The sequence below is a fragment of the Cygnus atratus genome, chromosome 1 (assembly GCF_013377495.2).
Source record: "Cygnus atratus isolate AKBS03 ecotype Queensland, Australia chromosome 1, CAtr_DNAZoo_HiC_assembly, whole genome shotgun sequence".
Lineage (NCBI taxonomy): Eukaryota > Metazoa > Chordata > Aves > Anseriformes > Anatidae > Cygnus > Cygnus atratus.
Window position 1 is genome coordinate 112,535,021 of NC_066362.1, and position 25,798 is coordinate 112,560,818.

The 25,798-nt window shown below is 40.4% G+C and overlaps 2 protein-coding genes across 2 annotated transcripts; one reads left to right on the forward strand and one right to left on the reverse strand.

The window, feature by feature from the left end:
- Positions 1–4,367: 4,367 nt before the first annotated feature.
- On the reverse strand, positions 4,368–15,084 carry SETD4 (SET domain containing 4). The gene is made up of 11 exons (XM_035545924.2): positions 14,986–15,084; positions 14,491–14,593; positions 13,956–14,051; positions 12,963–13,000; positions 11,371–11,459; positions 9,791–10,220; positions 8,847–9,021; positions 8,079–8,160; positions 7,656–7,736; positions 6,551–6,674; positions 4,368–5,654 (listed from the first exon to the last, which is right to left on the reverse strand). The coding sequence occupies exons 2-11, from the start codon at positions 14,558–14,560 to the stop codon at positions 5,520–5,522; spliced, it is 1,320 nt and encodes a 439-aa protein (XP_035401817.1). The 5' UTR covers positions 14,561–14,593; positions 14,986–15,084; the 3' UTR covers positions 4,368–5,519.
- CBR1 (carbonyl reductase 1) lies at positions 15,057–22,646 on the forward strand. Its single transcript, XM_035545927.2, has 4 exons — positions 15,057–15,184; positions 16,092–16,411; positions 19,660–19,767; positions 21,363–22,646. Exons 1-4 carry the CDS (start codon positions 15,087–15,089, stop codon positions 21,797–21,799), a joined length of 963 nt encoding a protein of 320 aa, XP_035401820.1. The 5' UTR covers positions 15,057–15,086; the 3' UTR covers positions 21,800–22,646.
- Positions 22,647–25,798: the final 3,152 nt, after the last annotated feature.

Genomic DNA, 25,798 nt, shown 5'->3' on the forward strand with positions numbered 1-25,798 from the left:
ATGGGCAACTGGGACAATCCAAAGGGGCTCTAAGGACGCGCAGTGTAGACACACACTGACTGTTTCAGGAGTCCCAGGGAAAACAAGCATGCATCAAAAGTAATGAGCAGTCATGAAAATGGGCAGGGAACAAATCTCCAGGAAATGAAAGGGACAAACATCATCTTACTGCTATTAGACACTAGAGAACAGACATGAGATAGAGCCCACAGAACCACTCTGCACAGAGGAAATGTTTCAGAGTTCAACCAGCCACATCAAAGGACATTACTGAAAGAGACCTGTGCAAAAGATGAATCCAGCACCTAAACTCTAAAGAAAAAGACACGTGAGCAAACTTTGCAATTCCACTAGCTAAACTAGCTAATCCCACTAGGTTAAAAAAATAAAAATGGTTTGACACATTAGTTACATCTAGGGTGACAGTTTCAGGGAAGAGCAACATGATTTAACTTGAGAAAGGAGCAACTCCTAAAAAGTTAAAATGCAATCAAACTAAAGGAAAATAAAAGACTATAAAGCTTCCAGTTTCACTTGAATGCAGCAGAAAGAAAACCACATTTTTAACTATTTATCTAATACCAACCACGATGTATCCATAGAAAACTATGCAGCCTGCTATTTAAAACATAATACTGTAAATAGGATTACAATTGTATGTAGATATACTGTAATTTCTTATTTCTCTGTAGTACAGTTGCATCATCTAGTGGACAACACAGAGATTGCAGTAGTTTTACACAATTTAGATTGGGGTTCATTAAATATTATTGCTTTTCCACTTAATATAGCTCATTGCAGTGCTTTCTAAGCCTTAATTCTGGAATTATAAATATTCTCTAAAACACTCAGAAGTGAATCTTAGAAATATATTTTTTCTTTCTACTCCAATCTTCAACAGATTTATGCCACCTAAGTTTTGCTACAGATAGGATTAAAAATGAGTTCTTTTAGTTGAGTTCAGTCACTGAGCTTTTGCACGGAAATGAGACAAAATCATGAATTTCACATGGTTCAAAATCAATTGCTGGCTCAAACTCACAAAGAAAATAAGACAATATTTGTAAATCTTTTAACATCTATACTTCATATTTAATACATAATGAAACTCATAAAGTTTTGTTGGGACAATTTCATTCAATCTTAGTGTTCATATTTGTAGTCACTGATGCACTGAGTTCAAATAACCACTTCAAATTATACCAAAGTGTGGCATTTGTACAGGGGCATTCTTTACCTTCTAGGTAGGCACAGGCTACATACCCTGGGAGACATCACTTCTAAAAGCTCTTTCTTTGGGAATGTCATCTTTGAAATGTTTTCACAGTGTACCTAAAAGCTTTAATTATCAGGATATGAGAGTTGATACTCCCTTATCTTGTCCTGAATAGACAGGTCTAAAGGCACTTAGCAATGATGGATGAGCTCCACGCATTACAGCTGAAGAAAACTGTAAACTAGAAGGCACTCTCTGTAGAAGATCAAAGAAAAATCCATGCCATATTTACATAAATTGACACAGGAAAGATAATATCATGAGGTTTCATGTTTATCATTTTTCAGTGACTTCAGACTGCACTAGATCAAATCCCCCTGCCCCCAAGACAAAAAAAAAAAAAAAAAAAAAAGCTGTGCTATTTCTGTGTCACACTCTTATCACAGAAAATAAAAATAAAACTTCTCTCATTACACCTACCCAAACCCAGTGTCTTCACTGCAGTCGCAGAATGCAGTCCTATTTTAGCTCTCTTTGAGTAATACTGCACAAGCTGGAAGAGAATCTAGCTCACTGCCATGGTCTATACTAGGTTTGTATTGCCAAGGGTAAAAAGCTGGGGTTTATTCCTACTACTGCTGAGGTTTGCAGATATGATCGAAAAGGAAATTTATACCAAGAGGGAAATACAAAACATCTTTCCACACTGGGATCACAGCTAAAATCCTTTTTAAACTAACAGATAGCCAAAGCCAAACGTTAACAGCAAGTCACTAAAGCTACATGATTAAGATGTTTGAAGCTCAAAGGGGCTATAGGTAGAGGCCAACAGTAAGCATCTTCACTCTTTGAAAACTCGATTTAGTGTTCTCTAAGACAGCTGGAAAGCACTCCCAGCACAGTTATCTCCTCCAGCACCCTAACTCTTAGACCAGCTTAGGGTGCTCCATTTGGCACATAGTTTTAGGTTTGATTAAAAAAAAAAATAAGCTTTTGCTGATTGTGCATGTATGTGTGTGTATTTATATATATACACACATATGTGTACATACATATATAAGCTGATTTGTTACCTATGCTCTGCCAGTTATAAATGCACTGCTGTTGATGTGTTACAAAAGCACTAGTTCCAATTCCGTAACTTCTTCGAGCAGGATTTTGTCTTTGACATTAAACACACATGGCTCTATTCAGAACACTTGCTACAGTGCTTAGGGTAAAGCTAGGGGCTTACTGCTGTGTTTACATCCAAGAGACAGACAAGCTATTCAGGCTGCCTGCTATCCTGGTCTGCCAGAACCCCTTCCTACAGTCCCTCAGGGAGCGCAGGAGTTTCAGAGGTAGAACCCATATTCAGACCAGGTGGTATAAATGTGTGGCCTATCCTGCAATACTGAAGCAAATAAACTTCTGTCAAACTAGTATCCATTTGGCAAAGCAAGAAAGAAAAAAAAAAAGGCAAACAAACAAACAAAACCACTATTCAGTCTTCCACACACAACTGGATAACTGGATGCTCAGCTGGGTTAAGTTAGCAGGGCCCTACTGACTACCATGGGACTATATAGCTTCACCATAGCTAGAAAACACATCTTTTCTTAGAGAATGAAAAAGATCTTACTAAAAGAACCTAAGAAGACAACCGGTTCAATGGTAATCATAAAAACTGCAGGACATGTTCAAAGCAAGCGTCCATCTGGCCCAGGACTCTTTCCCCAATATCTAACACCACCTTAAAAGAGTAAGCACAAGTCAAGAGTATATAATACTTACCGCCAATACCCTCCAATACCAATACTCCAATCAAGTATTTTGAAATCAGAGAACTACCTAAGACTGAAGAGGTTTTTCTGGCTGGTAACTGCCAGCAGGTCTGTCTTCCATGTACATGCACTCTGAACCCATATAAACTGCTGAATCTGTCACCACATTCTGATCAGTTTGAACCTGACTTCTTCAAACTTCCTTTGAAAGCCCTTACTTCTTTCACTTGAATGCTCAGTCACTACCCCCCCTTTTTCATGTCATTCATGACTTTTGTAAACATTTTTGCAGACCTAATCCAAGTGAACTGGCAAGAGCCATAGGTTCGGGTTCTCAGCTCTGCGCTCTCTGCTGTAGCCAGGTTCAGTGGTACAGAAGGACCCTTATGCAAGCTGATGAAGATTGCCCTTGGTGGGATTAGAAGTGATTGCATACCCAAATCCAGTCATCTCCTCCTTTAAAGTACTTCAGTATGGGGCCAACCAAAGTATAGAACGAGGTGCCTTGTGACTTAGAAGGGTTAAAAACCACAGTTTAAGCAAATGAAATTAATTTTGTCTGAAGGACACAATATATACACTTCATGGTCCTGGAGGCACTCCAGTTCTTCTCCCAACACATTCACCTTGCCCTCTGTTGGAAAATGTAAAGTAACCACACCGTCAGCATCTCCACATGAACAATCCAGAAAGCCTGAGAGTACAAGAGTCTCGGTGTAGTCAGGTGAACTACATAGAAAATAGCTTATTTTCTAAACCTAGGAAGAGATTACAAGGATGGCACCTCAAAACCAAGGAGAAGTTTTGTCTTCAGTGTCACGGAAAATGAGTAACAGCAGTTACTAGTTTCCCCAGTCTTTTGAACCTCAACCGACATACCTCTCTAGTTAAGGAAAGATCCTTCTCAGAGCTCCAGCATTTGGTATACCATAAAGGATAGGGAAAAAAAAAATAAGGGAGATATGTTGAAGAGCCTTAACTTGCCTCAAAGCAATGGGACCAGATGGCTTGGGAACAGATGCCATCAACAAGATCAGAACATTAGTGAGATGCAGGAATTTTTGGAGATGACATATTGCTTTGCTCAGAAACATATCACATGTTCACATAGTCTTATGCAGATTCTGGATAACCACACTTTAGGAACAGCAGTTCACATGGGTGAGATATCAAAGTATTTCCTGTCCCAAATACATTGAGGCAGGAAAAAAAAAAAAAGGCAGAGAAAAATCTTGGAATGCTCAAATCCAAAGAAGTTTATACATTAACATTCTTGTTCACAAGGTACCAAAGAAAATCAGAAAGTGCATTTGAGCTTTCATATTTCTTAGAAGTTTTCACTTGCTGCATTTTTTTCTTTAAATGATATTAGCCAAAATATCTTTATTGCTGTATACAATTTCATTTATTAAAAAATATATAGAGAGAATAGTTTTGTAGAAAAACAATCCATATATTTACAAAAATAAACACTTTAAAAACACAATTCTTAACAAAAGTCTAAAAATATTAATGAAAATTCTATGAAACGTAATTCCCCATACAATGGGAAATAATCACAACACAAGCACAATTATGAAACTTATAAAGCTCAAACAAGAGTCCTGCTCGGAAATGCCCTCAAGGAAACCTCTCTCTTCTAAACTACACAGGGAGCTTGACCTCCTTATTTAGGTAGAACTCATACTGAAAGGCAGCTCACGAGACTATCCTCTTAAAGACAGGAAAATATTTCTCATTGTGATCACAAGAACTAAACAAACAGAATGAATTGGCTGGGTGCTCTTCCAAATAAGAAACAGTTTTAAAATGATTCATCCTTTCAGTACTCATTCCCAGCAGGAGGAGTTAGAACACAAACTAGTGAGTCTGGAAGAAGCTCTGACGGTAAAGGAGGGAAATTCGTATTTCCCAAAGTTCCAGAAACATGAGCTGAAACTGTGAGGGAAATGATTTGGGGTCAGTCACAAAGATGCTGATGGTGATCTGTGCTCTGGTCCACATTTATTGCTCCTGCAATGAATTGACACTACGTGAACTACTAATTCTTAGGCATATGTACAGACCTCAGGGAAAAAAAGTAAATTATTAGTACAGGGCAAATAAAAGTAGCTCTGTCCTTTCCCTCTCTGTCAATTGCTAGAACTCTAATACATGCTGAGGAACGTCGACTTGACCCAACGATCCATGCCTTAGCCCCACAGACAGCTGTAAAGTCTAGAACTGCTGGAGCCCACAATCCCTGCTGCTCAAATTACCTGAGGCTGTTTTGCTCATAACAACCATGATTTGGATGCCATGTGATGAAAGCTGCCTGTGCTCCTTCCTACCCTCTGGGCTATCCTTTTGTATTACTGAAGAAGGTCAGCAAAGAACAAAATAAGCTTCTAGTGCCCATGTGACCCTATAAAGAAAACTAGGCATTTTCTGATGAATTTTTACATTCTTCTTTGCTGCTCAATTCCATTAAAACAGCGGAACAAGGCACACCCATAGCAAATGAGATGCAGTCAACCACAGCTATCACAGCTCCAGATGGGTCAAGTTGTTGCCGCGTTCAAGTTGCAAAGAATCTCTGCTGATTTTTGTAGTATCTTCAGATCTTCCAAGCGTAGTGCTTCTACCAAAGATAGGTGTTTTTTGAGGTTCTCTTTGTCCCTTTTCAACTGGGAAATCTGGAGTTTATACAAACAGGATGAAATTACTTAAAATTCACATTATTTCACATAGGATATGAACACAGAATTTGTGGAAAGCTCATATGCAGCATTATTTTAAAACACAGTAAAAGTTTTGTTTTGTTTTAAAAAGAAAAAAAGGAAACCATCACCATACAGATAGGAAGCAGAACAAAACCAGGGAGAGGATAGGAAGGTAAGTGTTTACCTGATATTCATTTCCTAAGTCCATACTATCCTCAAGATGTAGCTCAAGACCAGATTCACCTCATACTCTGTGCATGCATTTCCTTTGCAAAAGTGTGGTTTTCAAAACCCCCTGCCATTATAGCTATCCAACTTTATATTACATACATGTTGTTTGCCAAAATTCAGAAAGGAAGCAGAGATTGTTTTTCTAAGAGCATAATAGTAACTTGATCTTGAAGACCTCCCTCACAAATGACTGGCTGACAAGGGTATTTAGCTTGGCTTGGCTGGCTTTAATGAACATACTTTCTGCAGCAAATGTACTCACAGCAGGTCTGTAACATCTTATGTGCCTACTTTATTGGAGTCCACACTTTCTTTTAAGATGTAAATGAAACTTCAACTTAAGAAATTTCAACAAACATGATACTGTGGGCATAGCAAGTTTAAATACTATTCACTTGTTTATAGGGCTTTGTGTAAGCTTTGTAACATGGTTCCTCTTTCTGCTGCAGCCACAAATTCTGCTGAGCAATTTATTTAGCGGTGTCAATCACCCTGGTAACAAACCCTACACCATCCCAGTGAAGTCAATTCCCTCCATCACTCAACCCTAAAATTCTTAACCCTGAAAATTAGACTGCCATACATTTATGCAGGGAGAGAAAGGAATCTGGGCTACCTTGCTCTTCTAACCAAGTTACCTGGAAAAGGACACGCTGTGTCTCCTCTGCTAAAAAATGGCATATTTTTGCTGTTATATTCAAAGCCTGCTGTTCGTTTCTGGCTGATATTACATCACCAAGCAGCACTCTCCTCCAGCAAGTACTAGAATCAAAATGTTTGAACAACACACAATCACTTGCTGTGTTCCACAACTAAATATTAAACACATGGTTATATTCATAATAACATTGCAGGCATAAGGCAAGTAAAGTTAACATGCATAAAAAAGGCACATAGTGTACAGATATGAGGCTGATGAATCAAGCAAGAGAGAAGAGACATTTAATGGTCCAAAGAAGCAGTTTCACCCCTACCCTTTCAGCCAAAGCCAGTCTGTACTTAGGTAAGTGCTTCTAGTCTTCACTGCTCTGCTATGCTGCCACCAACTTCAGCAGCACCAGTAAGGACTAAAAGCTATTCAGTCAGGCAGAGCTTATTCACATACTGACACATTTCATGTGCCTAAAACCAGTGTCCTGGGGATTTATTTTTAGTTCTTATAATCAATTTATTCCACTCAGCAATCAATCTCTGAAGCATAAACAGCTGCCCAAATCAAAACTAAAAGATAACCTTTTTCCTCTTTTTTAAAATTTACTATGACAAGAAAAGCTTAGGTGACCCTTTTGTATTAAACCTGTCTGAGGCATGCTTGCCATTTGGAACAAATGATCAAAACTTCACTGATAGTCATTGGAGATGACTTTCAGCAACTTATTTGACCTTAGAATATCAGAAGCAAGCAAGTAAGGTCAATAGCATATAGGAGTTCTATCAAACCAACAGAAAAATCGCCTGCAGTCTGAATCGTAAAGAAACATCTGGTTCTTGAAATAGAAAGCGAAAACAATGGGTGTGTGTGTAGTGCTTAATACAATAAAGTAAAAGAGCAAAGCAAGAAATAGGCAATCCCTTCACATTATATACTTTTCTCTGCCTTTCTTCTTTTCCCCTCTCACCTGGAGTCAATCAGATAGACACAAGATCCAAACCTGTCCCCAGTGTCTCACACACAGGCAGCAAAGAACAAAGGAAAATGATGTATGCACACTGTCTACATATTCAAAAAGTACTGAAACTTACAATTCATCTGCTCCAAGACTTAACAACTTGAGGGCTGTAAGAAGTCTCCAAGATGGTCCATCCCATCCAAAGGTCAAGTTTCTAAAAAGACAGAAGTGCTGAGATACACAAAGTATAGGCTGTCTTCTACAGCCCAGCAGTTTTCTTCCTGGTAATTGTCAACAAGAGAAGATCTGCTCTTCAGAAGCATAGGATTCCCTGACTAATCTTACCCTGCTGCTGTCCACAACTAGGAGACAGGCTGGACCTTGAAGCCTGATATCGGTGTTTACCTCTTGTATGTTCTCTCACAAACAGTGAGCAAATCAGTTTGTTAGATAAAAATGATTTTATGGTGGATTTTGATACCAGAAGCAAAATTTGACTCCCAGAAAAAAAATTATAAGAAAGCTAACATGGAAACAAAAAACTCTAGATACCTACTGTAAGAAATCATGATCCTTCAGAATAGAAAGCTTTGCATCTCTCTGCTTGTCCAGTGGTGGAAAATATTTGAGGAGAGTATCTACATAAAAACATATTTAAAATATTTATGTAAATAATATGAAGAAGAAACCACAACCCTCGATTCTGAAATGATATTTTAACTGTACTTGTCACATAGCTAAAAGATAAAAGACCAAAACTGCTAAATCTGGGAGAACTTGAACATAATCAAAAACATATTTGGGAGGTGCTCACTACATCTTAAAAGCAATCAGCAACCTGCAGGATTGTATCCTTATAATGGAAATTCTGACTTAAATTGAAGTTATGAAAAACTTTCAGTAACTCCAGCTAGTGGGAACCAGGGCTTCAATCTTGAAAACAATGATACAATCTAAGACATCCAGTTAGAAGCTCTATATAAATGGTGGTACGAATCACAATTTTACAAAAAAATTTGTAAAATTTTTTACAAAAAAGTTACCAAAACCACTTCCAATTTGAAAATGCCAATCTTTAAATTTTATGCAGTTCAAGGTGGTATCAACTCTACTCCACTTCTTAGAAGTACACAGAAATATTTTGATGGTAATAAAATAAAAGACCACAATGCCTTAATATGCACTGTGCATATACATATATGCAAGCAAATGAACTTCACTATCCTTGTTTCTAACCACATTTCCTGTTGAAGACAGTGGTAGCTCAGACGCTCTGCTCTCTACTCTTGTACCTTTTAATGTCAAGACAACTTATAAATCCAACCTGATGAGACATAAACAGTGCTGTGAGGGTTATCAGTAGTAACAAATCCATATTCTAGTAGCAGTCGCTGATTATCATGAGGTCCATAGCAGATAAATACTTCTTCATATTTTTTGCACTGTGAATTTGTCCGTATTTCATAACTTCTTGTCTGATCATTAAATGCAGCCTTTACCTTTGAGAAATTAAAAGGTAAAAATGTTAGTCTTGGCAGAAGATGGGGAAAAAGGAATCAAGCCTTGAATATTAAAATCCAACAGAACTGAACACTTCTCTAACACAGCAACAATAATAGGCTGCAAACAGATAAGCGTTACAGATGTCTGAAAAGGCAACCCATTTGGACAATTTAACACTAGGATTACTCCAAAAATACTAGTACAAAGAACAAACATCAAAACCTTAGTCTGCAGGATGTGCCTGCCATCCACTCTGTACACTTATTACAGAAGCCCCAAATAAAAGTGGCCTCATGTGGAGCTAACCACTTTTATGCTGTCCCAGAAATACACTGGCAAAGTCCCATCTCTGTCACCAGGCAGAACTGCTCTGTACACTCTCCTAAGGCTACCTAGAAACTTCAGCCAGAGGTGAAATAACCCAAGGAGTGTGTAACTCAAGATTTGTCTTAGGAGTTGAGCCTCTGGGGAGAGCAGGGTAGGGTTGTATTTACAAGTGGTTCCTCCCAATAGCTACCCTGAAAGCAAATCTCAGCCAGAAATTGCGAGCTCTCCCTGTACCTCTGCTTTACTGAGTAAGAGCCTCCAGGGTACATGTGAACCATGCATACTCAGACTGCAGGTGTCATCCAGATAGACAACTTCCCCACTATGAGATCTCTTGCTAACCTCCAGATGCTCCTAATCCATCACATAAATGTATACTGCACTGGGATAGTACATTCATAAATCAAGAAATTAAGTGATCTATTCTTAGTCTCTTACCTGAACATTTGGACTGTGGTTTAGCAAATCTAAATATGGTGCCAATGCATAAACATCTGGCTCAAGAGAAAAACATTCCCTCTGGGAATGTTTCATGTATATTGTTCTGGTATTTATAGTGCACCAAGCCCACTCTAAGGCACTGTAGTTAAAAATAGTTGCTGTGTTCTCAGCAAATAAAGACTGCAGGGAAGAGAAAAAAGCCTTGGAAGACGTGTACAATTCATGGACCATTGTTCTCTGCTCCTCAGCCTTATTTCTTAAAGGTTCGGGAAGAAGGCTCACTACATCTTGCTCCAAACAAACAGGGCAAGTGTATGACTTTGGTAAAACATCAAGATATGGCTTCCACAGAGATTTCTCACCAGCATGCTTCTCTGCTACTAAAAACGTGCACAGTGCTATCAAAGGAGATACAGGAGGCTTCCATCTATTAAAAATAAAAAAGCAGATACACAGAGGTGAGATAGGAAATTGATATAGTAGTATTTTGTCTATCTTTTAATTCTTTGAAATATTATAAATAACTTCTATTTTAAACGTCTTTGTAGTTAATTTCCAAGTCTTTTTGATTCTTTCAAAGGGGCTTTTGACTTCATTTTATTGAGAAATTATAAAAGTCATTTTGCGGTAAAAATTTCAGGTTCACCTCTTGTTTGTCTTTTTTTTTTTTTTTTTTTTTTTAGGATAGATAACAAGTACTCATGAACCTATTACAGCAAGTCATGGACCTATTAAAGCAAGTCCAGAGGAGGGCCACAAGGATGATCAAAGGGCTGGAGCACCTCTCCTGTGAAGACAGGCTGAGGGAGCTGGGGTTGTTCAGCCTGGAGAAGAGAAGGCTCTGGGGAGACCTCAGAGCAGCCTTACAGTACCTAAAGGGGGCCTACAGGAAAGCCAGGGAGGGACTCTTTGTCAGGGAGCGCAGTGATAAGACAAGGAATAATAGTTTTAAACTAAAAAAAGGTAGATTTAGATTAGACAGAAAGGTGAAGTTCTTACTCTGAGGGTGGTGAGGCACTTCACCAGGTTGCCCAGAGAAGCTGCAGATGCCCCATCCCTGGAGGTGTTCAAGACCAGCCTGGATGGGGCTTGGAGAAACCTGGTCTGGAGGGAGGTGTCCCTGCCCTTAGCAGGGGGTTGGAATTAGATGGTTTTTAAGGTCCCTTCCAACCCAAACCATTCTGTGATTCTATGATTCAACTCAACATCCAGCACAGGCCTTTGTCCTGAACTTTCTAAAAGGCTATGTTCAGGTGATTGCTTTGCTGCCTCATGTTATTCCCCTTCTTCTGTTGAAGCATACTTTCAAATTTCTAAGAAACCATTCATAACTGGCATTTAGATCCAAGATGGCTCTAGAGGCAGGTCAAGTTCAAACCTGTACCATACCTCCAACTCCGCCTAGCTGATTATCTGAGCATTCCACATGCAGGAAAGTACACAAAAAAATACAAGTTAGGATATGCAGTTCAAAATTCTACCACCACTTAAGATGATTCATCTACTATTGAGCAACCTATGGGAAGGGTCAGCTGAGAAAGTCATTTTCCTTTATTGCCACGTCACTTTTCACTTACTTGATAATGTATTCTCCTAAGCAGCTGCTAAGGACAGTGTCCGTGGTGAGTAAGCATTTTTCAGGCAATGAAATAACCAGTTCCCCTGCCTTTGAGGGAAAAAATAAAATGTGAAGGTCAAGTGTAAATGGTTCATCTACTATGTGATTCATGAAGAGAGAACCCAGAGAACACTAACGACAGGAAGCAATCAGATGTGATGTTGAATTTAATGGAAACTAACATGGCTTTAAGACAGTCACAGTCCAGGGAAGGAGTATGACTGCAACCAGCAGGAACTGTCACCTGCAGAAACTCACCTGTTCACAACACAGTTTGGTGCCTGGCTCCTCAGCATCACTACCTTCTGTACTATGATGTATTTTATAATTGATCTCACAAACACCTGCTCTTCTATTAACAGAGCAGCATGGAATAGGGATGTTTAAGGTCATGTCTATCCTGACGTTGTTGAAGCTGCCATGTGTGTAAATTAGCTTTCATTCCTAGCTTGAGAGGTACATGTCCATCCCTGTAGCGAGAGGACATAAATCGATACTCTCCTCTTCCCATTCCTCTCCTGTATTTCCCTATCCTGTTCAAGTATAGCTGAGTACAGCTCTCATTTCATTAACTGCAGACTCCCAGCACTGTGGATAATCCAAGCCTCTGGCTTCAACTGCTGGCTCTGGCCCTGGGAACATATGCTGAGCCAGCATGAGAACCTACACTGTTCTCCATACTGACTCTCCACTGTATCTCCTTCCTATCTCTTGCTGTATTCTCTGTTTCACAACAGGCTCTGGGTCTGATTTCCCAATATTTGATATACTATTCTCATGCCAGTTAGGAAACTTCTCCAACAAGCCTATTTTCTGAGAGGCACTCTGCAGTTGGAGATCAGTCTTGCTATGCCAATATCTGAAGGTCAAGGTATTTTTGCTATTATGCCCCTTTTCTGCTGGGAATGTTTGTGAAATTACGTTTTTATTACTTGGTTATCAACAAAGAAGAGGGCCATTGAAGGGTAGTTAAAGCTGTGGTTTCACATTATGGTTAAGATAATCTAACGCCAAATGCTGCTTAAAAGCCTTGACCCCTTCCCTCCACCTCTCTCCCTGACATGCCATTGCTCCCTTTGTACCACCTGGTCTAACCAAGGTGTGCCATTTCAAGGAGCAAATCTATCAAAGGTAAGAGAGAGTCTTCTCCTGGTTTAGCTTCCTAAGGCAATTTACCCCAAGAGCAAGGAAACTTCTAGAAGCCAGTGGCTGAGGAAAAATGCACACAGCAAGAAATGGGCCTGCTCCTTCTGTTTTCAGTTAGGCACTGACTGCCTTAAATTGAAATGTAAGACTGCATACTAAATTGCTGTAAATGAGTATAGTAATGCCTTCATCCAGTGAGTCCTCAGGGTATATACAATATAATTCTGCAGATACGACAACACTACAATTTCTAGTATTAGGCTAGAAATTACATTTACAATGGGGACTGCAAACACCTTGTCTGGAATTTTGAGTTTCCTTGTTGCAAAAGTCATATTCTATGAATCAATGATTACAATTTAACGAACCTAGAGGAGCTCCTGCATTACAATCAACATTACTAACCTGAAGAGCTTTTGTTGTCATCAGTCCTCTTCCTGTATCTGAAGCAGAAACAAAGAGAATGTTTATAGTAAAATACGAGAGACTATGGTAAGCTTCAATAAATTTACAGGCCCACAAGGAATAAATCTAAAAGAACATATACCTCTCTGAAAAATCATAAAAGCCAATTATAGATTGTTCTAGATACACAGCACATTTCTTTTTCTCTTTACTCTATTTCCCTTTTTACTTTTATACTATTTTTTCAGGACCTGGAGAAAGCCCTTCCCCTGCACCCCTGCAACAGTTGTTGTCCAGTTCTAGAAATTACTCAATTCCTTTTTCCCAATTTTTTCTTTAAGCACATCTTTCACCATTGGCTCTTGACCCTGTTTTCAAAGTTTTAACTTCACTTTACAATTTCTATTTACAATATTTTTCTCTGACTCATACTACCCTCTCTACAATACTGCAAAAGTTTTTGAAACACTATCTAACTGAAGAGAAAAAATACAGGTACGTATCTTTACTGTAAACAGTAGTATATGGCTCTGACCTCTAAAATCATCTACTTATCTGTATCACTAGCGCTGCTGAACTAGCACAGATAAATAAAAGGTGAAGAAATGATACCAAGGTTAGATTCTGATACTGGAAACACTTGAGATGGTACTTTCTTCTTGAAAACTGTACTATTAACACTTAAAATCTCAGTTTCTACAAGGAATTTGGCATAGGTTTGCATTGTTTTACAGCATACCTGAGAACTCTCTATAACAGAGTTTTACAGAAAAGTATTTCTATATAAGAAACAGTTTACAGTATTTCAGGCCTCCACATACACTTATTCGTGCTAAATGACATTAACGTGCACTTATCAAAAGTCCTTAAAAGACTAATGGTAACTGCCTTTTTTTTTTTTTTTTTTGCTAATGTGAGTGATTCAAAGTCAAAGTAGGAATACAACATTCTTAATCAGAAATATGTACCACCAATAAATAATTAGAACATTACCCTGGAACTGTGCTGGTCTTAAATTACTGTCTTCAAACCCTCTGTCTTTCAGCCACTTCTTAAGTTTAATATATTCCAGTTTGTGACTGCAGTTGACTGAAAATGAAAGAGAGGTTTAATGCTGTAAAATAGTGCTCTATTGTAAAACAAACCAAATACAAAAATTTGACTGTGTGTTCAGAAAAAAAATATATTTTCAACTTTTTAGTACAGCAAAATAGAATAGCAAGAAAGGCTCCCCTTGAACTAGCTTGCTAAATTCTGGGCCTCTGGGCACTGGGAGCTCTCAGAACTGTAGGAGTTATTCAGCAAATTCAAGGGACAAAGAACTTAAGAATAACGTGGTACTTCCCATCAACCAGAAAACAGACCTGACAATATTCACCAGGTTCTGACTGGGAATGTAACGTTAGAATATTTGTACAGAAAAAAAAATCTGAATGCTATTTGCAAAATGCAAAAATGTTTGAGAAATGTGCACCATAAAATGATACCTAGATAAACAATTATTTAGCGGTATTTCCAGGGATAGTACCTCCATGCATGAAACTCTGCAAGTGTTTTCTTCTTCTCTTTCGACCTGTCCGGCCTCTGTTTCTCTTCATATTAAGAAACAGATCTCACCTTTTTCAGACAGCCTGAATTTAGGGAAAATACATAAATAAATAAAAATATTTAATGACCACTTCAAATATTGCATGTTTCTTTCATTTCGATAAGAAAAAATCAGACCACTCTCTGCTGAATACACCGGCTCTTTAAACTTAAGCAAATATACTACAAGCAAACCCTTAAATGAGGGTGGGTGATGGGGTGAGAGAAGAGGGAAAGCCTTTATCTCCAGCCTCATATTGGCCAAGGTATGGCCATAACCGTCTAAAGCAAACGAGACGCGGGTGTTTATGTACGCAGAACTCAAACAGTTTCCAAACAGCAAATATATTAGAGTTATATAAAACCAACAGCCAAAAATGGCTGCCCCAGTCACCCATCCGCCTCACAGGCACTCATCCAGCTACCACCAGCCCACCTGCAATGAGGGATTAAAGAAGCCGCCGCCGGCGACCCCTCACCCTGCCCGCCCGCACCGGCCCTGCCCGCCGCGGGAGGCGGGGCCCCGGCCGCCATCTTATGTACGTGCGCCTGCCCCTTGGGAGCGCGGTTAGCGGTGGGCGGTCGAGTCAACCTCCCGCAGCGCGGCGTCCAGGGGCAGGCACGCGGAGCCAGAGGTGGGTCGGGGGGCGCCGGCCTCGCCCCGCGGCCAGCACGGAGTCTCCTGGGGACCTGGGCTTGGCCTTGGCTTGTGGGATCCCTTCTGCTTTTATTTTAGGGCGAAAAAGGGGGCGCTGGGGAGGTGGTAGGGGGCCAGCGGGGCCTTGGTAGCGAAGCGGGAGGGAAGGCTGGGCATGAGTTGTCCGGCATCTCCGGCGTGATGTGGGTGTTTCTTGGGAGCTGGTGAGGATTTCTTCCTGCTAGGTGCTTGCTCGTCGTTACTTGCAAGCCCTTTTGGAAGGGAATAGCAGTTAAAAGTGGACAGAAACTGCTTTTGAAACTCGCTTATATGGGTGAAATGCAGGTTTTAACGCGCTGCATCTGTAAGAAGAGTGGTTTTCTGAAGTGTACTTTGTATCTAAAGCTGGCTGATGTGTTAAATGGAAGAAAAGTTGTGAGGGCAGTGCATGGTCCCTGTATCCCTCTGAAAACACTAGAATTAGTTCTGCTTGGTACTTCAGGATCAAGCTGCTCCTCTGGTATTTTTCAGCCCAGGTTTTTCAGTTTTGACTTCATCAGTGCTTGACCTGAACCAGCTGAATGTCCTGAAAAAAAGGAAATGGTCATCCTGTAAGGTGTATGTCCAGAAGACTGTAATACTATCAAAAGTAAAGTTAGCACTGCAGACTAGTGACTTTATTTTAAAGTCCAGCCAGTGGCAGAGTTAAAACTTTTTAACACCAAACATATTTCTTTGCTAATAGCTCATGCTAGTTCACTAAATTAATGTACAGTTGTAATGTAGGTTTATATAATTCAAAGACAAATTCTAAATGGGATTTTTAAGAAAAAACACCTTAATCCTTTTTTAGATATCCGTTCTGTCCATCAGGGCGTAAAACTTTTCTTCTTTGCTGTTTGCAGTTACTGTCGCTTTAGCGTACGTTCAGAGAGGACAATGTCCAGCGTGCCCGTGGCTGTGGTGACCGGCTCCAACAAAGGGATCGGCTTCGCAATTGTGCGGGCTATGTGCAAGCAGTTTCCAGGGGATGTGTACCTCACAGCCCGGGACCCCGGACGTGGCCAGGAAGCAGTGGCAAAGCTCCAGGAGGAAGGGCTACATCCTCTCTTCCACCAGCTGGATATCGATGATCTGCAGAGTATCAGAGCTCTGCGGGACTTCCTGAAGGAGAAATATGGAGGTCTGAATGTGTTGGTTAACAATGCAGCGATAGCTTTCAAAGGTAGGAAGCAGACTGTCTGGGTTAGTCATGTGGTATAAAGTTACATGGAGAAGGATGGTATATGCATCAAGGATTTTATAAAGCTTTTATGGGGTTTCTGTGCCAGCACCATGCTGCTTTTTTGGCTGGGCAAGCTGTCTACTATCAGTAGACTACTACAAGTATGATGAGAGGGCAGTGTGAAACAGCTCTTCTTTGAGCACCTGATGAGTTAACTGTGTATGTAAAGATCTATCCCTGGAGTATTTTATTTGCATCGTGTACAGAGCGTGCAAATACTCTAGATGCACAGTGCACATGAGCAGAGGGGTTTGTTGCCTTGGTGCATGTGAGTTTCATCAGACCTATGGCAGCCCATTATAGATATGAAAGTTGGCCGTGTTCCTCTGGGATCTGAGTTTTGTGTTTCATGAGACCTGTACTTTGCTCTGTGCATTATCTGCTCAGGAGTTCCAGTTGATAAAAAGAGAACCTTCAGCTCTGGGTGTTCCTGTCACCTTTACTTCTCATTAACTTTCTCAGGCAATTCAGTTAACTGTAGAACAGTTAATCTAAATCTTGCTGTGCAGAGAAAGAATTGAAATTTTTCATCTAGTAGACAAAAAAGTAAGGAAGGCACCACAGTTGTAAGGTAGAAGAGTGCATTCTACTTGTAGGTGTTTATAAAAACAAATTGAGAATCATGTTAGCTCCAGATGGAGCAAATCACAGGCATGACTATTAGTTCATTTCCCTGCCAGTAAAAGCTTGCTCTCCTGTTTTTTAATCTCTTTGCCTGATCTATAATTAGGACATTAACTGTTCAAGCACAGCAAGCAATGTTTCATCTGCTCACAGTATGGGTTAAGGCTGCCTGTCAGGCAGTATGGACCAATCCTCACTTGCTGCTGAAGATGGAGCTTCTTACATAGTGGGAATGTAGCAAGGGTGTTCTGAAGTCAAGTCACTGTTTACATTTTGCTTAGTACTCTGCAGGAACATTGCTTATGTTAATGATCAGCTCAATAAGGGGCAACTCTTAATATAATTTGAGTGCATCCTGAAGTGTGGACAAATAGAGCGGTGCTAAAACCTAACAGCAGTGGTTAAAAGATTGCATCTCTGTCCAAGGTTATTGCTCAAAAAGCCTGCAGGTCTCCAGACCAGCATTTCTTCGGTTCATAATGAGGGCCCTAGCTCAACCTGCAAGTGACAATGTGTTTGAGCTAGACTAGACTGTAACTGCCATAGTTGAAGTGCAGTGTGTGTGTCCCCTTGTTGACTTTGCAGCGACCGTAGCATTCACCAGGGTGGATACCTGGGCAGCTGAAACAAAAAATCCAGAAATCACTCTAGCAAGATTGGCTAGAGCTCATCTGTGAGAGATCTCAGATATATTATTGTATAGGCACTGGACAGATAAATCATAGAATCATTTAGATTGGAAACAACTCTTAAGAGCATGAAGTCCAGCCGTTAACCTAACACTACCAAGCCTGCTGCTAAGCCATATCCCTAAAGCACCACATCCACGAATAGGTGAAAATAGCGTGAGCAGTGAGGTTTCTGTTAATTCCTTTACAACAGCATAAATTTTTCTATTCATAAGTTGCTTCCAGGCGCTTAGAAATTGACTTTTGTCATGCTGACAATTCACCGTGAGTCAGCAGTAGGTCATATGATCGGCTCCTCTATCACAGTTCTTATCTGTAACCGCTATTGTGCAAGTATCTAACAGAGGTTAGAGAGTTAACTTGCTCTGATCCTTATCTCATATTTTGGCTTTAATTCTTGCTTTCTTGGTTTTTGCTGCCATCCCAGAATTTATGGTTTCCTTTCTTTATTGTAGAAATGTGTTATTGCTGTCTGTCAAAGATCAGATTTGTCATTAAATTGAATTTATTGTTCAGTTGTTGTGCTGTGCTACAGGTAGTCCAGCGAAGTCTTCAGTCCACCAAAAATGTCCCTGTATGAAATGACTGTGTACTTGTGACTTGTCCTCTGGATGAGCCTCTGGATGAGCTTCTGTGAAAGCAGTCATTCTAGTAACACTTGTTAAGTCAGGGGAGGGCATATCAATCGGATGTTACAAAATATATATTTTGTTTGACAAATGGGTGGGTTTCTGAGAGCAGGGGAGTTTGTTGCAGAGTGGGCATGGAAGCAGGAGTTTTGGATTGCATGGATTTCTAGTTTTTTCTCCTATTGTCACAGCTTTTGCAATAGGCAATGGTCCGGCTTTTATCTCTGTTTTAAATGTAAGCAAGTGATCTGCTTGAGACTGACTGACTTACAGTCATTTAAGCTGAGTTTTACAATAAAACCACACCTATGTTAACCAGCAAGTGATCTGTTACTGCTTCTCTGAGTTTACATAGGTCTGGGCTATGGAGACCAAGCAAAGACCTACCTATTCTGTGTAGGTGGCCTTTATCACTGCAGAGATTGAGCCTGTAGCAGATGAGGAAGAATGCTGTCTCTTTAACTTATTTCCCCTCAAGCTGGAGGGCGCACAGCGTATGGCTTATTGCTGAGCCAAGTCATCAGCTGATGGCACATCCTACCCCGCTTCTGGTGGTGGCAAGCTGTCAGTTCTGTCTGAGATCACAGCCTTAAGCAGACTGTGGAACTGCACCATACGATTACCTAAGTCAGCTCCCTGCTCTTTCCTGGCTTCATGTTTCCTACTCTTGTGCTTGTGTCAGCACAGATCTGTCAGTTTAGGGAAATGATTATCACACTGGTATTAGTGGGGTTTTTTTGGACTGTAACAAATGCTATCTATGCATTCTGTATAGACTGTTTTACGGTGTTTGTTGCAATTCTGTACTGCTCTGACTCCCAAGTCCTGTCTGAGAACCCAAAAGACATGGCAAGAAATGAGTCAGGATATGGAAGCAATTGTCTGCCCTGGTTTTGGATCTTAATGCCTGAGTAGTAGTCTAACTTCTGCATCTTTGGTGGCAGTATCCTAGATTCAGGATCTTTTTTGCTCTCGGATTTCCCCTCTTACCTGTCGCCTCCCCAGATACGTCAGGATGCTGGCAAAGTGCTACACTGTGCATTTAAGAGGAGAGGGCACCTCCAAGTTTGCTTGGATGTGGTAGTGACAGCCCATAGTCTGAGAACTAGATGTGAGTAGGTAGGTCATTGGACAGTGATAAGATAAACTTGTTTGGTTTTGTTAGTTCAATAACTTCCTTTCAAACAGTAGTATAATTCTGTTCTGTTTTTTTTTTCCCTCCCTTGCTACTGCCTCTTACAAAAAGTTCATGACCAAACTCCATTTGCAGTCCAAGCAGAGGTTACCCTGAAGACAAACTTTTTTGGAACCAGGAATATTTGCACAGAATTGTTGCCTATTATGAAGCCTTATGGTAAGTGTAACGTGAGCAGAGAAATAGTTTTTATGTGATTTTTTTTTTTTTGGTGCTCATTAACTGGCAAAATCCTGTCATGTCTCAAGCACACTGGACTGAAGTGGAATTTTCACGGCACCCTCAAGAAGAAATGAAGAATTTACACATGCTCTTTTCATGCTACTTGCCTACATAAATTGTTCTCGCTTTAAAAGGACGTTTTGATCATACAACTAGGATAAAGAAGCAACTAAAAATAGTATTCCCGTTGGGTTTGTGATATACCTGTCCTTGCAACTGAAGAAACCTCCTTAATAGGCTGTTGGTCTGTCTCTATTTAGATCACAGCCTTTGCTGTATTTGCAGGTGTTCAGTGATGTAATTATAAATAGCACTCAAAGATGCTTTACACTGTCATAATTTGGTGGTAGCAGGAGGAACTCAAGGAAAAACTTCACCAAAAATAGTAAATAGAATGGAGGGAGACCAGGATAAAAGAAGACAGATGCATCAATAATAAAGGGATGTTAGCAGCATGCAGATAATCACTACTCATCAGATTACTATCCTGCACAGAATGCTCCTCTTGTCAAAACCTGGAGTGCTTGAATGCTGCTGACATGTCACATAATTTGAAAGGAGGGTATTTGGATCCAATTCTTACATCAAACTCTTGAAGTTGTTAATGCTTGGTGGTGGTGGTTTTTTTTCAATAGCAGTATTTTCAAACTTGTGATTGTGTGATATTCCCATAGATATTTGGATAAGTGCTTGATGCTATAAGTGTAGTCTATACTGATATCTAAGTACACCCACAGTTTGCATAAGAAAAGGAGTAGATGAGATAAAAGTTGGGAACTCTGAGTCGATAGGGAGGAGAGAAAGGACATGAAGTGAATTTGAGTCAGTAGATGGGGGAGAGTAAAGTGTGACAAAATAGCAATTTAGTCCCTTTTACCAAGGGCAAAGAACAAGTATGTTAATAAAGTCATTAACAGAAATGATTCATTTCTGTGGCTTTTAAGGTCTAAATCCTTGCATTTGTTCCTTAGTTCATTCTGTGCTGAAGTGCTAGGGGAGAAATAGCTTACTGCAGTTTTGCATGCTGGGATTTGTAGATCATCATGTATTCCATAAACAAGCTGATGCTCTCAATGCATTAGGAACTAGGTTGCTTTTGCTGTATTATGCATTATTCTGGTGTTTGGAGGTATTTTCCTGTGGCACCTTCTTAAAGCTGTTGCAGAACTGAGAATGTTTTCCACCAGAATTTGAAGACTGTATTTGAAGTCTGGCTGCCCTTAAATGAGAAAACCACTTACTGCTCTGACTGTGCCTACAGACCGTAACAGGCTATATCCTCGAGCCTACCTGAAGTTCAGTAGAGAGCTTTTGCAGATTTGCACCTTAAATTACCCTTTGTGATGGAATTCACTAGAGGCATTGAACACTGAGTAGACTGATCTTCCAGAAGTTCTGCAAAATAGTCCATATAAAATATTTTACAGGTATTCACTTAAGCAGTGAACACACAACTGTAGAGCAAACCTACTTCAAGTTTGGGTGTATTTAGTGTGCATAAATGTAACCAGTCTTTATTCTCTTTTTACCAGGTAGAGTAGTGAATGTCTCTAGTATGGCAAGTAGCTCAGCTCTGGGAAGCTGCAGCCAAGAACTACAGAAGAAGTTTCGCAGCAACACAATCACTGAGGAAGAACTGGTGGAGCTCATGACAAAATTTGTGGAAGATACCAAGAAAAATGTGCATGAGAAAGAGGGGTGGCCAAATGCTGCATATGGGGTGTCCAAAATTGGTGTCACGGTCTTGTCCAGAATTCAAGCCCGGATGTTAAATGAGAAAAGAAAAGGTGACCACATCCTTCTCAATGCCTGCTGTCCTGGGTGGGTGAGAACAGACATGGCAGGTCCTAAGGCCCCTAAATCACCAGAGGAAGGGGCTGAGACCCCAGTTTACTTAGCCCTTTTGCCTTCTGATGCTGATGGTCCTCATGGCCAGTTTGTTAGTGAGAAAACTGTTCAGACCTGGTGATCTTACGGTTTGTGGACCCTTGCAAGTGGTAATATGGCTGTGGATCAGCCTGTGTTTTGGTAGTGACACCCAGAGTCGTCTCATCCTTTCCACAGCAGCATGAGGGTCCTTTGTCATTACGGTGGGGGTTACATTTCCAGTGTTTCTCCAACACTGTGTTTATGGTAGGATGCTTCCCAGCAGTGTCCATTCTGCTCACAGCACTGACTGGGCAGCCTGACATCTGATTTGTGGGGTCTTCCAGCCCAGATCACATAAGGGCAGCACCACGTTAACCTATGTTGAGGTGCCTGACCTTGTTTACCAGAATTTAGTCTCCGTTAAATCATTGAAATCATTGCCAGCCCTTCACTTCTCATACTACCCCTGAGACAGCCTATGGATCTCTGGCTTGGGGGTCAGATGAGGAGACAAATGCCTTATGCTTTCTTAGTGCAACAGATCTTTCTTGAGGACCATAGGTGCTTCTTGAGTTTGTATGTGGTTTCTTAAAGGAGAGGATTTTTTTTTTTTCCTCAGAGCTACAATCTAACCAGTTTTTTGGGGGAAGCTAATCAGACTCAAACAGAATAGCTGTTGTATAAAAATTCCTTGTCATTACAAAATGGAGTTAGGTGAAAATAAAAATAGCACTGATATACTATTAATAGGAAAGCTTATCCAGTGGGCTTTATTAATGTGTACATCAATAAATGATTACTTCTGGACTTCTATTATTGTGATACTAAAATAGATGTTTGTTGAAAAATACACTTTAATTTTTTGCATCCAGACCTGTAGCTGGAATGTGTGATGTTTGGAATATATTAAGAGTAAATAAACTACAGAACTGATAATAGCAAACTTCTCCAGGACTTCCAGTTCATTTATTGTGCAGTCAGAAGCTTCCTTACTAAAAGCCCAGATCAAGTGTACTCTGTGTAGTAGAGAAATAGAACTATGAATCCTATGTTACTATTATAGGATAGGGCTAAAATACACGTAATTATCAGAGTAAAAACGTCCTCTAAGCAAAATCACAAGTAGGGGAAGCAGTGACATGTAGAGTACTAATTTTTTTTTTTTGGGGGGTTAAGCATTGGTTATTGTATTTCACATGCTTAACCTTGAAAGGGTTGCCCCAGCACTTTAAGCTGTGAGGTACAGGCATGTCACAGCAGAGGTGTGGGGTGGGGTGAGGTAGCTGGCTGCAGCAGGTAGGAGCAAAGTGGGTTTTGACTCAGGCAATAACTGCAGCCTTCTCCATAACATCTGGTTTTGTCCAGCACAAAAGCCATGGTGGGGGCTCCAAGGCCCTGCCCCATCTTTGCTGCAGGGCAAGATGCACACAGGACTGCTGTGCAGGAGGAGGGTGCCACCTTCTTCCTCTTGCTATGGGAAACTGAAAGAGCAGGAAAAAAATGCCTATGAGCCTCATTAGTTGTGAAAAATTGGTAATGATTCTGTTAATCGGGAGTCAGCAAGATGATGCCAAAGGGGCTTAGCTAACTGGGTTTTACACTGGCTTCCCATGGTACGGTTTGTGTTCAGGGAAGCCTTAGGCACTGGGCACAATGTGTGTGGCTTTATTGATTGCTTAACAGCACAGAACAAAGGTGTGATTATTAGTCTTTAAAGGACGCAGTAGCTATTGTTTTTCATTAAGATGGAACTGTTGGCATGAGTCAGTTGAAGAGGATGAGTGCTGCCCCAAGAGTTCTCATGCTAATTTATTCTCCATGAAGAAAAATCTCTGAGGCCTGATGTTTAAGGGCAGCAGGTCAGTTACAAAACCCCTTTAAAAAGTTTTTAATGCGTTTTATGTAGTAACCACAAGCTGCCTACTGTATCATAGCTCCAAAGGTCATCCTGCTAACAGAGTAACTTGACTATCATTCTGATGTGCAACAGAAAGGACCGTGGTTTTCTTATGCTCTTTTAGCTGTGTTACTGGTACCTCAGCAAAATGAAACTTGGCTGTTCTGATTTAGTAATAGCTTATGCAGAACTTTAAGAGATATAATCCAGCAGTGGAAAATCATACCTAGTTCTTCATACTTGAGTCATTAAAAGTTGCGTGCCCTTCCAGTTGGCATGCACAAATTTTTCAAATGAAGCTTTACCCAAACCCCCACTTTCATACGGTTTCTGCAAAAACGAGACTGTAAGAATCCCAGGTAAGTTTAATGTAGCTGGATAGTATCCATCATCAAAGAGAGATCAGTTCCTGTATCTCCCTACATTCTAGAAATCTCCTCCTTAAGTCTAATTCATCATTGTTTCTTTTTTGTTGCTTGTTTTGTTTTGCTTTATTTTTACATTCAAGTCAAGCAAATTACCTTTGAACGTTTTATAGAAGATGTTTCAAGTTCTTACACTAAGCCCTTTCACAGTGCTTTTTCTTTGTTAGATCTACTTACCCTGTTTCTGGGTAAGGAAGAAAAGTGGAAGATGATGTAGTAGTCAATTTCAGAAATGCCATTTTTTTCTGGTGAAATTGATAATATGGCTTCTCCCAAGGCGGACTGAAAGAAGTAACAGAGGACAGACCTTTCCACAACCTTTGGGTTGAGTGGTGCAGTACTCAAGGAAGGAGAAGCAGCTGTGCAGACTCAACCTCAGCGGTGGGAGGTGGAAACAGGTGTGTCATGGAAGTAATGAGGCAGAAAATACTGCTTGTTCACAGGAGTGATCAGCAGCAGGAAGGCAGGAGACGCACAGCCCCCTGTGGTAACGGTGTGAGGGCCGTGTCCTGAGAACAGAGCTGGGACTGTGCAGGGCAGGCTTCCAGGGGAGGGCTGTTTGCCAAGAGCAGAAGGAGAGGACAGGCTGTACAACATGCATGGCAGGCTGGGCCTTTGGACAGGGCTTGCATTGTTCAACCATCATTTCATTTTTTTATTTCTTTTTTTAGGCTGCTTCCCTGCTTCTCTCCCACGTCCATTATGTGTGAAGTGTTTTGTTGCTTTCGGATTCTGGCACGCTTATTGAGTGTTTAAGGGTTAGGAAAAGGATAAAATAATGACCAGTTCTACTATATAAACCCTTTACACGTGATTTACTGTTTTTATTTTTACAGCACGTCACTACCATTTTTACTCTGGAATTTATTAGCCGAAGAAAATGCCTGGCAGTGCAGTAACTGGAGTGACATGGGACAATAGAGGAATTGGTTTCACAATTGTGAGAACTCAGTGGGGGCATTTACTTGGTAATGCCATGGCTTGTGCAGGATGCAGTCAGGCAGCAGTGGCAAAATTGGGAATGGAAGCTCTACCTGCTTCCGTATCAACTGGATATAAACAGGATATATGGATATATGTGCAGGGCCCCTGGGACTGTCTGAAGGAGAAGTTACAGACATCCAAGTATGATTGGTTAATAACGCAGCTGTCACTTTCAAAGGTTTGCTGTTCAGCAGAGCTTTGCTTTGGAAAGCCAGTGACCTTAAAGGTATGGGGGCAACCAGTTAGGGGTCTGGTCTGCTCTAAACCTTTATGACTCTGAAGTGGATTACAGCCAGATAATTTCTTTCTGGATCTTCTGTGACACTGATGACTGTAGTGTGGGCCAGACTTCTGTATTCATTATGGTTCCAGTGCAGTGTGTTTGGTTTTTTAAAACTGCACTGCACACATGCCTAGAGAGTTTGATGTCAGTTTACATAAAAATATAAAGAAATATACCTAGCTTAACAAGTTGTTTCCTTAAAATTCCAATTAAGTGTTTTCCTATATAAAAATGAAGATGAGAAGAGCTCTAAAATTTATGTCCACAGATAATTTTAATTGAACCCAACACTTAGAGTAGTATGAATCAACATATAGGCAGCATCCTGACTTTGAATGCTGCAGAGTTCCTTTCAGACTGAAAATGTGTGAAGAAAATTTAGATTGTATATGCCCTTCAGTATTACTTAAAACCTTTAAATGCAGAATATACTTGAAATGCCAGTCTAACATTAGTACAAAATGTTTGTGGCTTTTTGCCTCAAATAATGAAAAAAGCAAAGGGACAATA